This window comes from Danaus plexippus, chromosome 2 (genome assembly GCF_018135715.1).
Source record: "Danaus plexippus chromosome 2, MEX_DaPlex, whole genome shotgun sequence".
NCBI lineage: Eukaryota > Metazoa > Arthropoda > Insecta > Lepidoptera > Nymphalidae > Danaus > Danaus plexippus.
The window spans coordinates 10,085,399-10,097,777 of NC_083537.1; the positions used below are offsets into that span (position 1 = coordinate 10,085,399).

Genomic DNA, 12,379 nt, shown 5'->3' on the forward strand with positions numbered 1-12,379 from the left:
CGATCTCGAAGGATGCGGCATGCCTGCTGGCGGGAACTGTCCCTTGGGACATCGACGCCAGGTCTCTCTCCGACGTCTACTGGCGATGTGTCCGAATTCGCACAGAGGGCGGCAACCCTCTCCCCGAAGCCGTGCGTCGGATGAGAGATCGGGCCAAGGACTTGGCGATCGACTCGTGGGCTGACGAACTCCGGCAACCCCGAGTCAGCGTCGCATTGGTGACGGCCATCCGCCCGCTCCTGCGGGAATGGATAAATAGGAGACACGGAGCGCTGTCCTTCCGACTCACACAGTTACTGACGGGGCATGGCTGCTTCGGCCGGTACCTGTGTGAGGTAGTTGGTAGGGAGGAAACCCCGCGATGCCACCAATGCGGCGATGAAAGGGACACGGCCGAACACACCATCTCGGCCTGTCCCTCCTGGACTAGACAACGTGCGGCTCTCAGAGCCGCCATCGGATTTGACATCTCGCTGCCAGCAATCGTCAAGTACATGCTGCGCAGCGACTCGGATTGGACTGCGGTCGCCTCCTTCGCGGAGGAGGTGATGGCCGCCAAAGAGGATGCCGAGCGTGAAAGAGAAAGGGAGGCGCTCGGCACTTCAGGACGTCGACCAAGACGAAGAAGACGTGCGGCCAACGATACCAATGGCCACAACGTCCCGCCTTAGCCGGGGTTCTCGAGGTGGCGGTGTGGGGACACCGTCGCCTCATCGCAACGAGACCCCGAGCGGACCGTGGTGCGCAAGCACTCCTGCGCATCGCGGCAAAGCGACGGAGGGCCTAGGCAAGTCCCTAGGGGGCCTCTGTTCGGCCTAATGGGCACCAAAATGCCCTAAGGGAGAGGAGACTGCAGCAAGCAGTTGATCGTCGCCGGGGTTGCGGTCGTATTATAGTTCCCGCGACTCCGACAATAATGGCGGAGAAGATGGAGTGTCGGGGGGTTTTTAGTGGGTAGGAATCCCACACACCCCGGTCGTGTTCCCCACACGGCCGGAAGTCTTTCTGAAGATTTTCCCCTCGTGAACAAAAAAAAACAAAAAAAAAAAAAAAAAGGTTAGGTTAGGTTACCGGCGTCGGGATTTGACGACCCCATCGCCCACCGGGTAACCGGTGCAGTCAGTCATCGGAGGGGGACCTCTACCTCCTTGCGGGGTTCTGGTCCGGGCTGGGTAACAGCCGGGAGGGAGGGTTCGCTCTTGCCCCGTCGACCTAGTCGATTAGGCGAGGGCGCGACCACACCCGCTTAGGCGCTGGCGCGTTTAGGCGGGTTCGTTCGTTTGTGTCCTCATTCATTGAGGACCAAACTTTTCGACGGGTCCGCTGAGCCGGGTTTGCCGGACAGTGGACGGAGGCATGTCTCAATGCCGCCGTCGGGGGGCTTGGCTTAACCGCCCGGCCCCAGAGGAAGGACACCTCTAAGATAAAAAACCACCAATCCCAAGTTTGGGGAGCGCGGCGAGGGGATGAATGGCCGTTGGGTAAACGGTCGTTAGCGCTCCCACCTGCTGGTACCTGCCGCCCCAGCAGTATGTAGGCTTACCCGGGTATTTAAGCCTCTGCCCGGGGTTGACGTATAAATGCTTTATACTCGTGGGATCAGTTATGGATACATTTTTTAAAACCAAAACACCCAAAACCGACGAAGAGAAGAGAGGAAACGACGACCATGGCAACGCACTATCGGACACTGATAAGCATTACGATTCGGCACTGATGACAGCGAGCGACGGATCGCGGACGGCTTCGCCCGTGACCGGCGCTTCGAGAGGCAAATTCTTCCGCGCAAGGGGGGGAACGTCTGACTCGGACGAGAGTGGGAGTGAGACGGTAACCTCCCTGAGATCGGAAGAAGACGAAGAAAGAGAGAGGCGACGCTTCCGGAAGAGGAGGGGAAGCGAAGAGAGCGGAACAGGCTCTGACAAGGGCGCGGCGAAACCCACCAAGCGGGGTAGAGGAAGGCCCCCTACGACAGGGCAGTACGTCGGTCTGCACCAGGCGCAGAAGGAAAAGCTCGCCGAGGAGCGCAGGATTCAGCGCCTGGCGGAACAAGCCGAAGCAGACCGGCAAATCGCCGAAATGACGAGGGAGTTACCGGAGCTACGGTCACACCGGCTCTCGGTAACCCAACAACCGGATGTGACAATGGAGACGGAGGAGGATGAGGTCTCGGCTGCCGCGATAGGAAAGTCCATCGCGAAGAGCTTGGAGGTCATCACTAACGTGGCCTCCAAATCTAAAAATCTAAGTGGACCCTTCATAAAGGCTCTTAAGTTAGCCACGAAGGAAATTCAAGAGTCGACTGCGGCTCTACTCAGCCGCACGAAGTCGACGGAGACAAGGGCTCTGGAGGCGGCCAACGCCCGGCTCTCGAAAGAGCTTGCCGAGCTCAGAGCGGAACTCGCTGCGGTAAGGCGCGAGGTTAGAAGGACGAGTCCGGAGGTTGCCCGTGTGGCTCCTCCCATAAATATAGAAGAGGTAATGGAGCGAGCGGTGCGCGAGGCGGTCACCTTATCGAGTGCGAGATTGAACGCGCGATTGGAGTCGTTGGAGTCCAGGCTCCTGCCCGCGCCACGTCTCCGCCCTCCCCTTGCCTCAGACGGGAAAGAGACCGCTGCCCAAGGCACGCAGCCAGCTGTGCCAAGGCCTCGGCAAAAGACTCCAGCCCCGGAAGCCGCGGTGACGACTCTGTCGCCTCCCGCGAACCCTGGTCCAGCGGAGAAGAGAAGAAGGAGAACGAAGCCATCCGCTGCAGCTACGGAAGCGGCAGCCGCCAAGAGGGACAGCCAGAAATCGCTGGCGACATCAAAAGCCCCTGCCACTCAGGAGTGGACCAGAGTGGCGACCACTAAAAAGGTCAAGGGGCCAAAGAAACAGCAGAAGGCTGTACCACCGGAAAAGAAAGGGGAAAAGAAGAGAAACCTGCGAGCCCCCAAATCCGCGGCGGTGGTGATCACCCTGCAGCCGGGTGCCACAGACCGGGGCGTCTCATACAAGGACGTCCTGGAAAGGGCAAAGAAAAGCGTTGATCTGGCGGCCTTTGACATATCGGCTGTCAAATTTAGAGTGGCCGTGACCGGGGCTAGGATGCTGGAGGTGTCCGGGTCAGGCTGTAAAGAGAAGGCCAACGCCCTCGCAGGCAAACTCGAAGAGGTCTTGGGGGAGGACGCACGCATCTCCAGGCCTCAAAAGTGCGCCGAGCTGAGGGTGTCCGGACTCGACGACTCGGCCTCCGCACCCGAAATAGCGGAAGCCATCGCCAGGTCGGGCAACTGCGCGCCAGAAGAAGTCAAGGTTGGCGAGATCCGGCGCAACCGAGGGCGCGGCACGGCCTGGGTCAAGTGCCCGGTGGAGGCCGCAAAAAGGGCGACCACCAAAGGCGCCAGGACCTACGTCGGGTGGACTGTGGTCCGGGTGGCACTCCTTGAAGCACGGCAAATGCGGTGCTTCAAGTGCCAAGAAGTGGGCCACACGCGGGCGACCTGCCCCAGTGAAATTGACCGCAGCGAATCTTGTTTCCGCTGTGGTCAACCGGGGCACACCTCTGCGCAGTGTGAAAACGCACCACACTGCGTGCTCTGCGCAACGAAGAATCTGCCGGCCAACCACACAGTGGGCAGTAGGGCCTGCGGGAAACCGGCGCCGAAGCAGAAGGCCCCGAAGGCCCCGAAGAAGAGGAAAGCCCCACAGAAGCCCGCCGCCACTCTACCTACGGCGGTCTCAACGGAAGGAGGAGAGGCCCCGATGGAAACCGCACAATAGGTGTCCATCGCTTCCTGCAGGGCAATCTAAACCACTGCGCTCGCTCTCAAGATCTCCTGGATCATTATGCAGCGCAGTGGTCTATAGATATAGCAGTAGTGTGCGAGCCGTACCGCGTCCTCACCAGATCAAACTGGATCGGGGACGCCGACTCAACGGTCGCGCTAGTTTTTCGGCTCGAACATCGCGCCCCCACCTCTCGGGGGTGTAATTAAAGGCCGCGGATATGTAGGCGGTAACTTGGGGACTCTCACCGTTGTAGGGGTCTATTTCTCCCCGAATAGGCCCCTTGCCCACTTTGAGGCCTTCCTGCTCCAGCTAACGAGCGTGGTAAACGGAGCGACGGGCCCGGTGATCGTTGCAGGGGACTTCAACGCCAAGTCGGCGTTGTGGGGTTGCCCTGCAACGGATGCGAGAGGCCGTGCCATGGAGCGGTGGATGGCTTCTACGGACCTCGTGCCTGCAAACCGTGGCTCAGTGAGCACCTGCGTGCGGCGACAGGGCGAGTCAATCGTTGACATAACCCTGGTCAGATCTTCGGCCGCCCACCGTATCGTGAACTGGCGGGTTCAGGAGGACACCGAAACCCTGTCGGATCACAGGCTCATCCGCTTCGACGTAACTTCACACACGTCGGAGCCGGCCCCCACAACATCACCTAGTGGAGGGCCAAGATGGTCTGTGAGACGGCTGGACCGGTTTCTCCTCGAGGAGGCCGCTGTCGTCGCGTCCTGGGCGCCGCTATCCTCAGCCGACGCCGCGTCTGGCGCGGAATGGCTCAACGAGGCGTCGCGCAACATCTGCGACGCCTCCATGCCACGTGTGAGCAATACGGCAGTACGGCGACGACAGGCGTATTGGTGGCGGCCTGAGCTGATACAGCTTCAGCGGGCGTGCACGGTGGCCCGACGCCGCTGGAAGAGATACCGCAGGCGCCGGCTTAGGGATGAAGGCGAGGAGCAAACGCTCTACGATGCGTATCGCGGAGCTTGTCTCATTCTCCGTGATGCCATCGCAAAAGCGAAGAGAGAGGCGTGGGAGGAATGGCTCCAGACTCTGGAGGACGACCCGTGGGGCAAGCCATATAAATGGGTGCGCCAAAAACTGCGCCCGGCGGCCCCTCCGCTTACTCAGAACCTCCACCCGGAACTTCGCAGCAGAGTCATCTCGGCCCTATTTCCATCCAGGGCTGAGTGGCACTCCCATACCATGACTCACCGGGCGGAGAGTTCAGAAGACGAGGAGGAGGCGATACCGCCAGTCTCGACGGCGGAGTTAAGAGAGGCGGTCCGCAGAATGGGCCAGAAGAACACGGCGCCAGGTCTGGACGGGGTCCCGGGAAGGCGTGGGTGCTAGCCATGAAGGAATTGGAGCCGCGCGTACTCGCCGTTTTGACCAACTGTTTGGTCCAGGCCGAGTACCGCGGCGGTGGAAAACGGGGAAGCTAGTGCTGCTCCGGAAGGCAGGCCGGCAGGAGGACCAGCCGTCGGCGTACCGCCCCATTGTTCTGCTGGACGAGATTTGCAAGATCTTAGAGCGCATTCTCGCTACTCGTCTCGTCCAGCACTTAGAGCGCGTCGGACCGAACCTGAGCGGGAACCAGTACGGGTTTCGTTCGGGTCGGTCCACCATAGGGGCGGTCGCTCGTCTGCGGGAGATCGCGGAGGAAGAGGTGGCCCGGGGTGGGGTAGTGTTGGCTGTATCGTTGGATATATCCAATGCTTTTAACTCCCTACCCTGGGATGCCATTAAGGAGGGTCTGAGGAGGCACGGCGTTCCGAGGTACCTACGCAATATCATCGGCGATTATCTCTCGGAACGCTCCGTGCAGTACCCTATCGAGCACGGTTGGGAACAGAGGGAAGTGGTGTGCGGTGTTCCACAGGGGTCGGCTCTCGGCCCCATCTTGTGGAATATCGGGTACGACCCCGTGCTCTCCGGCGCCAATCTACGAGGCGTCGAGACGATAGGGTACGCTGACGACACACTAGTTGTCAGCCGCGGTAAGACCCACCGGGACGCGATTGTCTTGGCAACGGCGGCGGTGGCGCAGGTGGTGCGAAGAATTCGGGCTTTAGGCCTAACAGTGGCACTCGAGAAATCCGAGGCCCTCTTTTTCCACGGGCCGAGGAACTCTCCGCCGCCTGGATTGGCTGTGGTTGTTGGCGGGACCAGGATCGTCATTTCACCATCCTTGACGTATCTTGGTCTCGTCATAGACGGAAAGTGGTCGTTCAGAGACCACTTCCGCGGTCTCTCGAGTAAGGTGACGAAGGCGGCCGGAGCTCTGGCTTCTCTTCTCCCGAATCTGGGAGGTCCAAGCCTCAGCTGCCGGAAACTGTACATGGGAGTCGTTCGCTCCATGGCGATGTACGGCGCGCCGATCTGGGCCGAACATCTGGCCCCAGAGAACCGGCTCACTTTAAGGAGGTTGCAGAGGGTGATGGCTACCCGAGCAGTGCGTGGTTACCGCACCATCTCGAAAGATGCGGCATGCCTCCTAGCAGGAACTGTCCCTTGGACTTAGACGCCAGGTCTCTCTCCGACGTCTACTGGCGATGTGTCCGGATTCGCACAGAGGGCGGCAACCCTCTCCCCCAAGCCGTGCGTCGGATGAGAGATTTGGCAAAGGATTGGACTATCGACTCGTGGGCTGACCAACTCAGACAGCCCCGAGTCAGTGTGGCATTGGTGACGGCCATCCGCCCGCTCCTGCGGGAATGGATAAACAGGAAGCACGGAGCGCTGTCCTTCCGACTCACACAGATACTGACGGGGCATGGCTGCTTCGGCCGGTACCTGTGTGAGGTAGTTGGAAGGGAGGATACCCCGCGGTGTCACCAATGCGGCGACGAAAGGGACACGGCCGAACACACCATCTCGGCCTGTCCCTCCTGGACTAGACAACGTGCGGCTCTCAGAGCCGCCATCGGACTTGACATCTCGCTGCCAGCAATCGTCAAGTGCATGCTGCGCAGCGACTCGGATTGGACTGCGGTCGCCTCCTTCGCGGAGGAGGTGATGGCCGCCAAAGAGGATGCCGAGCGTGAAAGGGAAAGGGAGGCGCTCGGCACTTCAAGACGCCGGCCTAGACAACGAAGACGTGCGGTCAACAACACCGATGGCCGCAACGTCCCGCCTTAGCCGGGGTTCTCGAGGTGGCGGTGTGGGGACACCGTCGCCTCATCGCAACGAGACCCCGAGCGGACCGTGGTGCGCAAGCACTCCTGCGCACCGCGGCATTAGAGCGACAGGCCTATGCAAGCCCCTAGGGGGCCTCTGTTCGGCCTAATGGGCACCGAAATGCCCTAAGAGAGTGGAGACTGCAGCAAGCAGTTAATCGTCGCCGGGGTTGCGGTCGTACTATAGTTCCCGCGACTCCGACAATAATGGCGAAGAAGATGGAGTGTCGGGGGGTTTTTAGTGGGTAGGAATCCCACACACCCCGGTCGTGTTCCCCACACGGCCGGAAGTCTTTCTGAAGATTTTCCCCTCGTAAACAAAAAAAAAAAAAAAAGGTTAGGTTAGGTTAGGTAGGTTAGGTTAGGTTTAGGTTAGGTTAGGTTAGGTTAGGTTAGGTTAGGTTAGGTTAGGTTAGGTTAGGTAGGTTAGGTTGGGGCGATACCGGTTCCTCCACGTTGGTGCCCCTGGGCAACGTCTGGGTGCGCCGCCCCGCTCTTTACACGGGGTGAGGTACTCAGACGGCTGAACACCGGTCTTTCTCTGTCTTTCCTTCTTTATATAGTTTACTCTTGTTTTGTTTTGTTTATTTTATTTATTCTATCTTTCACCGTCTTTTCTTCACTATCTTTCTTTTATATATTTTTCTAATGCGTGAAGTATGTATGTGGATGGGCAGGCTTCTACGGCCCCTAATCCCCGGAGTGTGGTGCCCGTCCTTGGGATGGATGGCGAGCGGGTGGCTCGTCCCGAGGGCACTAGGTTCGGCCCTACCTTAAAGGGCCAAAATCATGAATGGCGTCTTGTAAAAAAAAAACTACCCCAGGGGGTCCCAGCCTTGATGAGGCTGGGGAATCCCTCACCGGCTCGCCGGTCTGCCCCGCGTATTCTGGGGGGGCAACAACGCCACGGGGGTCCTTCCTCTAAGGACCTTCCGAGACGAGGTGCAGTGGGCACGGGACCTGGATCTTCTGATGGACACGATAATGCATGCGAAAAGGTTTTAGTTGTACGGTTGGAGCGAGACGTAGTGGGTACGTCGAGGACGACGCGGTCCAGTGCGCGAGAGTCCTCCGTACCCAGGAGCGAGACGAGCGTGAAGAGTGTGGCACGCAGCGCTCGCTCGACGAGCGGCCAGGGAGGCTCGGACACGGATCCGGAATCCATGGAGACGTGTTCCGAGCTCGATATCCCCGCTCCGGCCCGTAAGCGGCCGTTGAGGCTTTCGTCGGGAGGCAGCTCGTCGGGCCAAAGCCCGAAAGTGGCGGCCACCACTTCGGCCAAGCGTGGCAGAGGACGACCCCCAACTACGGGGATGTACGTCGGGCTCGCCAAAGCTAAGGAGGCGCTGAATCGCCAGAAGCGGGAGGCGCTCCTTCTAGAATCGGAGGAGGAGGTGATGAGGCGGGCAAAAAGGGTTGAGGTAGCAATACCTTCCCTCGATTCCATGCCGGCCTCATCCCTAAATAAAGAGATGGATCAGGCGCTCGAAGCCATCCTGGAAGTCGCCCGGAAATCCGGGAACTTGAAGGGTGGCTGTATTCGAGCCCTGAAAACGTCAGCTGAGCTGTTGCGGAGCGCCAAGAACGTCCTTCTGGAGAGAGGTGCAAACGAGGAGGTTCAGATCCTGCGTACTCGTCTAAAGGAGGAGCAGGAAAAGAACTCCCGTCTCCAGAGGGAACTTGAGGCGCTGAGAGAGGGGCAAGCCCGTTTAAGGGCCGATATGGACCAGCTGGCCATGGCCCCCCCCCCTCGAGAGCAGAGAGAACAGCTGCTGGAGGAGCTTCGCGCCAAAATGATGCTCGATTTGGGGAGTTTGATGGACGCGAAGCTCCAGACCATAGAGGACAGGCTCTTGCCGGAGAGACGTCTGCGGCCGCCCTTAGCCTCCGACAAGGCTCCATTAGCAGCGTCGGAGGCTGTGGCAGAGCCCGAGCGCCGCGCAGACCGGCAAACCGAGAAAAAGAAAGGAGGAGCTGCTAAGAAGGCTCCGCAGAAGACGGTGGCAGCCGCCCCGCGTTTCTTGCCTCCGCCGCCTCCGTCCATGTCTGAAAAATGGACGGAGGTAGTAAAAAAGAAGAAGGCCCCGAGTGCTGGTGCTGGTCCGGTTGCCGTTCCCAGAGGGGGACAGAGCAACGGTCGGACCGCACCCAAGCCCAAAGCCCCACAGGCTCAAACGGGGCAACAGAAGCGGAAAAGGCGTGGGAAAAAGCGGAAGCGGACACTCAAGCCACAGAAGACGCCGGCGGTGGTGTTAACATTGCCAAGAGACAGTGCCAGGACGTATGAGGACGTCCTAAAGACAGCGCGGGCGGGACTCAACCTAGCTGAACTAGGTCTGCAAATGGGTCTCGTCTGCAAAAAGACGGTAACGGGGGCCCGTATGTTTGAGCTCCCGGAGGGCGCAGGTGAGGCCAAAGCGGACCTCCTAGCGCAGAAACTCCGGGAGCTGGTCCCCGAGGTCAAAGTCGCCCGGCCCGTGAAGAGCGCAGAATTGCGAGTCTCCGGGCTGGACGATTCAGTGTCGAAAGAGGACGTCCTCGCGGCAATTGTCCGGCACTGCAAATGCTCCGCCGAGCATGTGCGAGTGGGCCCGATCCGCTTCCGCGGAGTTTTCAGCACGGGGGCAGCGTGGGTGCGATGCCCGTTGAGGCGGCGAAGTGCCTTGCCGAAGCCGGCCGCCTTTGGTCGGCTGGAGCTCGGCGAGAGTAGTGCCGCTGGAGCCGCGCCCCATGCGTTGCTTCCGGTGCCTCGAGGTGGGTCATGCCGGCCTAAGGTGCCCGTCAACCACCGACCGCAGCCGTTTGTGCTTCCGCTGCGGCGGTGAGGGGCATATGGCCGAGGCGTGCACTTCGGACCCGCGGTGTCCGGTGTGTGCGGAGGCGGGAGTAGCCGCCAATCATATGGTGGGGGGCAAGCAATGCCACCCACCCAGAGTCGCAAGGGCGTGGGGCCCTCCAAATCCTCGGCCCCGCCCAAGAAATCTGCCGTGCCTGAGGTAGTTATAATGGACGTGTAATGGCCTACACGCCCATCCAATTCCTCCAGGCGAACCTGAATCACTCCCTGGTCCGCAGGATCTTTGCCTGCAGGCCATGGCGGAGTGGTCCATCGAGGCGGCAGTGCTCTGCGAGCCGTACTTCGTCCCCGATCGTCCGAATTGGGTGACGGATACGGATCGGTCTGTGGCGGTGGTCGTCTCATCGGGTGTGCGCTCCTCCTCTTGCTTGCCGTTGTCGGTAGGGGGAAGGGTATGTCGCTGCTCGGTGGGCGATCTCGTACTGGTGGGCGTCTATCTCGCCCCGAGGAAGCCCGTCGCAGAGGTTGAAAAACTTCTCGACGAGGTCGGGGCGGAAGTGAGACGTGCGTCGCCGAGGCAAGTCATTGTTCTCGGCGACTTCAATGCTCACAGTACGGCGTGGCAGTCGCGCGTCACGGACTCTCGCGGAGAGGTGGTAGAGGAGTGGGCCACAGCGTTCGGCCTGTCACTTCTCAACCGGGGAAATGCCGTTACGTGCGTACGACCGCAGGTGAGTCCGTAGTGGACTTATCGTTCGCTACTCCCGCGGTCGCAACGCGAGTACGTAACTGCGAGTTCTGGTTGAGGAGGAGACGTTGTCGGACCACTCCTTTATCAGGTTCGAGTTGGCTCCACAAGGAGGCTCTTCGTTTCGCCGCCGCGCCGCTGGGAGCGCGTCTGCGTTCCCGCGGTGGTCTCTGACCAAGCTGGACAGAGACATGGCGGTGGAGGCATCGATCGTCCAGGCCTGGACCCATGCGAGTCGATCAGCCCGTTGAGGTGGATGAGGAGGCGCGCAAGTTCCGCCGGTCCCTATGGCGGATCTGCGATGCGTCGATGCCCCGCGTCACGCAACGCCCTCCCAGACGCCAGTGTATTGGTGGACGCCGGAGATCGCGCAGCTACGCTCAGTCTGCGTGGTGGCGAGACGCCGGTACACCCGACAACGGAGGCAGCATCCTCGCAACGAGGCCGATGAAAGTCGGCTTCGCGATGCCTACAAGGAAGCGAAGAGCGAGCTTCGGCACGCTATTTGCAGGTCCAAAGAGTCGGCCCGCGAGGAGTTACTCGCGCGTCTAGATGGAGATCCGTGGGGGCGTCCGTATCTCGGTGCTCGGAACAAGATCCGAGCCCAGACGGCCCCGGTCACGGAGAGTCTAGAGCCGGATTTTCTGCGAAGCGTCGTGTGCGCCTTGTTCCCAACGGAGGCCGCACACACGATGCCAGCGGACACTTCGCGCGAGCCGGCCCAGTCGGAGGTCATTCCGGCCGTCTCTCTGGAGGAGCTTGAGAGGTCTCTGTCGCCGCTGAAGGCCAAACAAACCGCCCCCGGACCGGACGGCGTCCCCCGGACGCGTCCTGGCCCTGGCCCTGGGCGAGTTGGCCGAGTGGTACTTGGAGATCCTCAATCAGTGTTTGAGAACGGGTCGCTTTCCATCGTCTTGGAAAGAGGGGAGACTCGTTCTACTCCAGAAGGGAGACGACCTGCAGACTCGCCGTCTGCGTACCGTCCGATAGTGCTGCTAGACGACGCGGGGAAGCTCTTCGAGCGGATCCTCGCGACTCGTGTCGTCCGACACATCAGCAGCACGGGGCCCGATCTGGCTCAGTCCCAGTATGGTTTTCGGGGTGGAAGGTCTACCATAGACGCCATCCTGAAACTGAGGAGTCTCGCAGATGATGCCGTGTCTAGTGGGCGGAGTTGCGTTGGCGGTGTCCCTCGACATCACCAACGCGTTCAACTCGCTACCCTTCGGCGTCATCGAAGAGGCCCTCAGGTACCATGGTCTGCCGGATTACATTCGGCGGACCATCGGTCCTACCTCCGCGGACGGGAGATCTCGTTCGTGGGGGGCGACGGTAGGTTGCATCGTCACGAGGTGCGCTGCGGTGTTCCGCAGGGTCGGTCCTCGGGCCTCTCTCCTGTGGAACTTGGGGTACGATTTCGTGCTCCGCGGCGCCCTCCCGACCGGCTGAGCGTCGTCTGCTACGCGGACGACACGCTCGTATTAGCCCGAGGCGATGACCTGGCAGAGGGCAAGGCGCGTGCCGAGGCGGGAGCCGCCTTGATAGTACGGCGCATCCAGATGCTCGGGCTGAGGGTGGGCCTGGAGAAGACAGAGGCCCTCCTTTTCACGGCCCTCGAGCAGGACCTCCGACGGACGCCAGCATCAACATCTGCGGCGTCCGCGTCGAGCTCAGTCCCCGGATGAAATATCTGGGGCTGACTCTGGACGGAAGTGGAACTTCCGAGAGCATTTTCGCGGGTTAGTTCCCGAAATTACTCGGGACGGCGAACGCACTCGGAAGACTTCTGCCGAATCTCGGTGGTCCGAGCGCGACATGTCGGCGCCTGTACACCGGCGTGTTGCGTTCGATGGCGCTGTACGGAGCTCCAGTGTGGGCCGGTGCCCTCAC

General features: G+C 60.7%; 1 protein-coding gene across 1 annotated transcript; it reads left to right on the forward strand.

Annotated features, from left to right (window-relative positions):
* Window positions 1-10,776: 10,776 nt before the first annotated feature.
* LOC133319366 (uncharacterized) lies at window positions 10,777-12,174 on the forward strand. Its single transcript, XM_061523465.1, has one exon. The coding sequence runs from the start codon at window positions 10,777-10,779 to the stop codon at window positions 12,172-12,174; it is 1,398 nt and encodes a 465-aa protein (XP_061379449.1).
* The last annotated feature ends 205 nt before the right edge of the window (window positions 12,175-12,379 follow it).

Coding starts and splice junctions, on each gene's coding strand:
- LOC133319366 (XM_061523465.1), top strand. CDS start 10,777: ATGGCGGATCTGCGATGCGTCGATGCCCCGCGTCACGCAACGCCCTCC.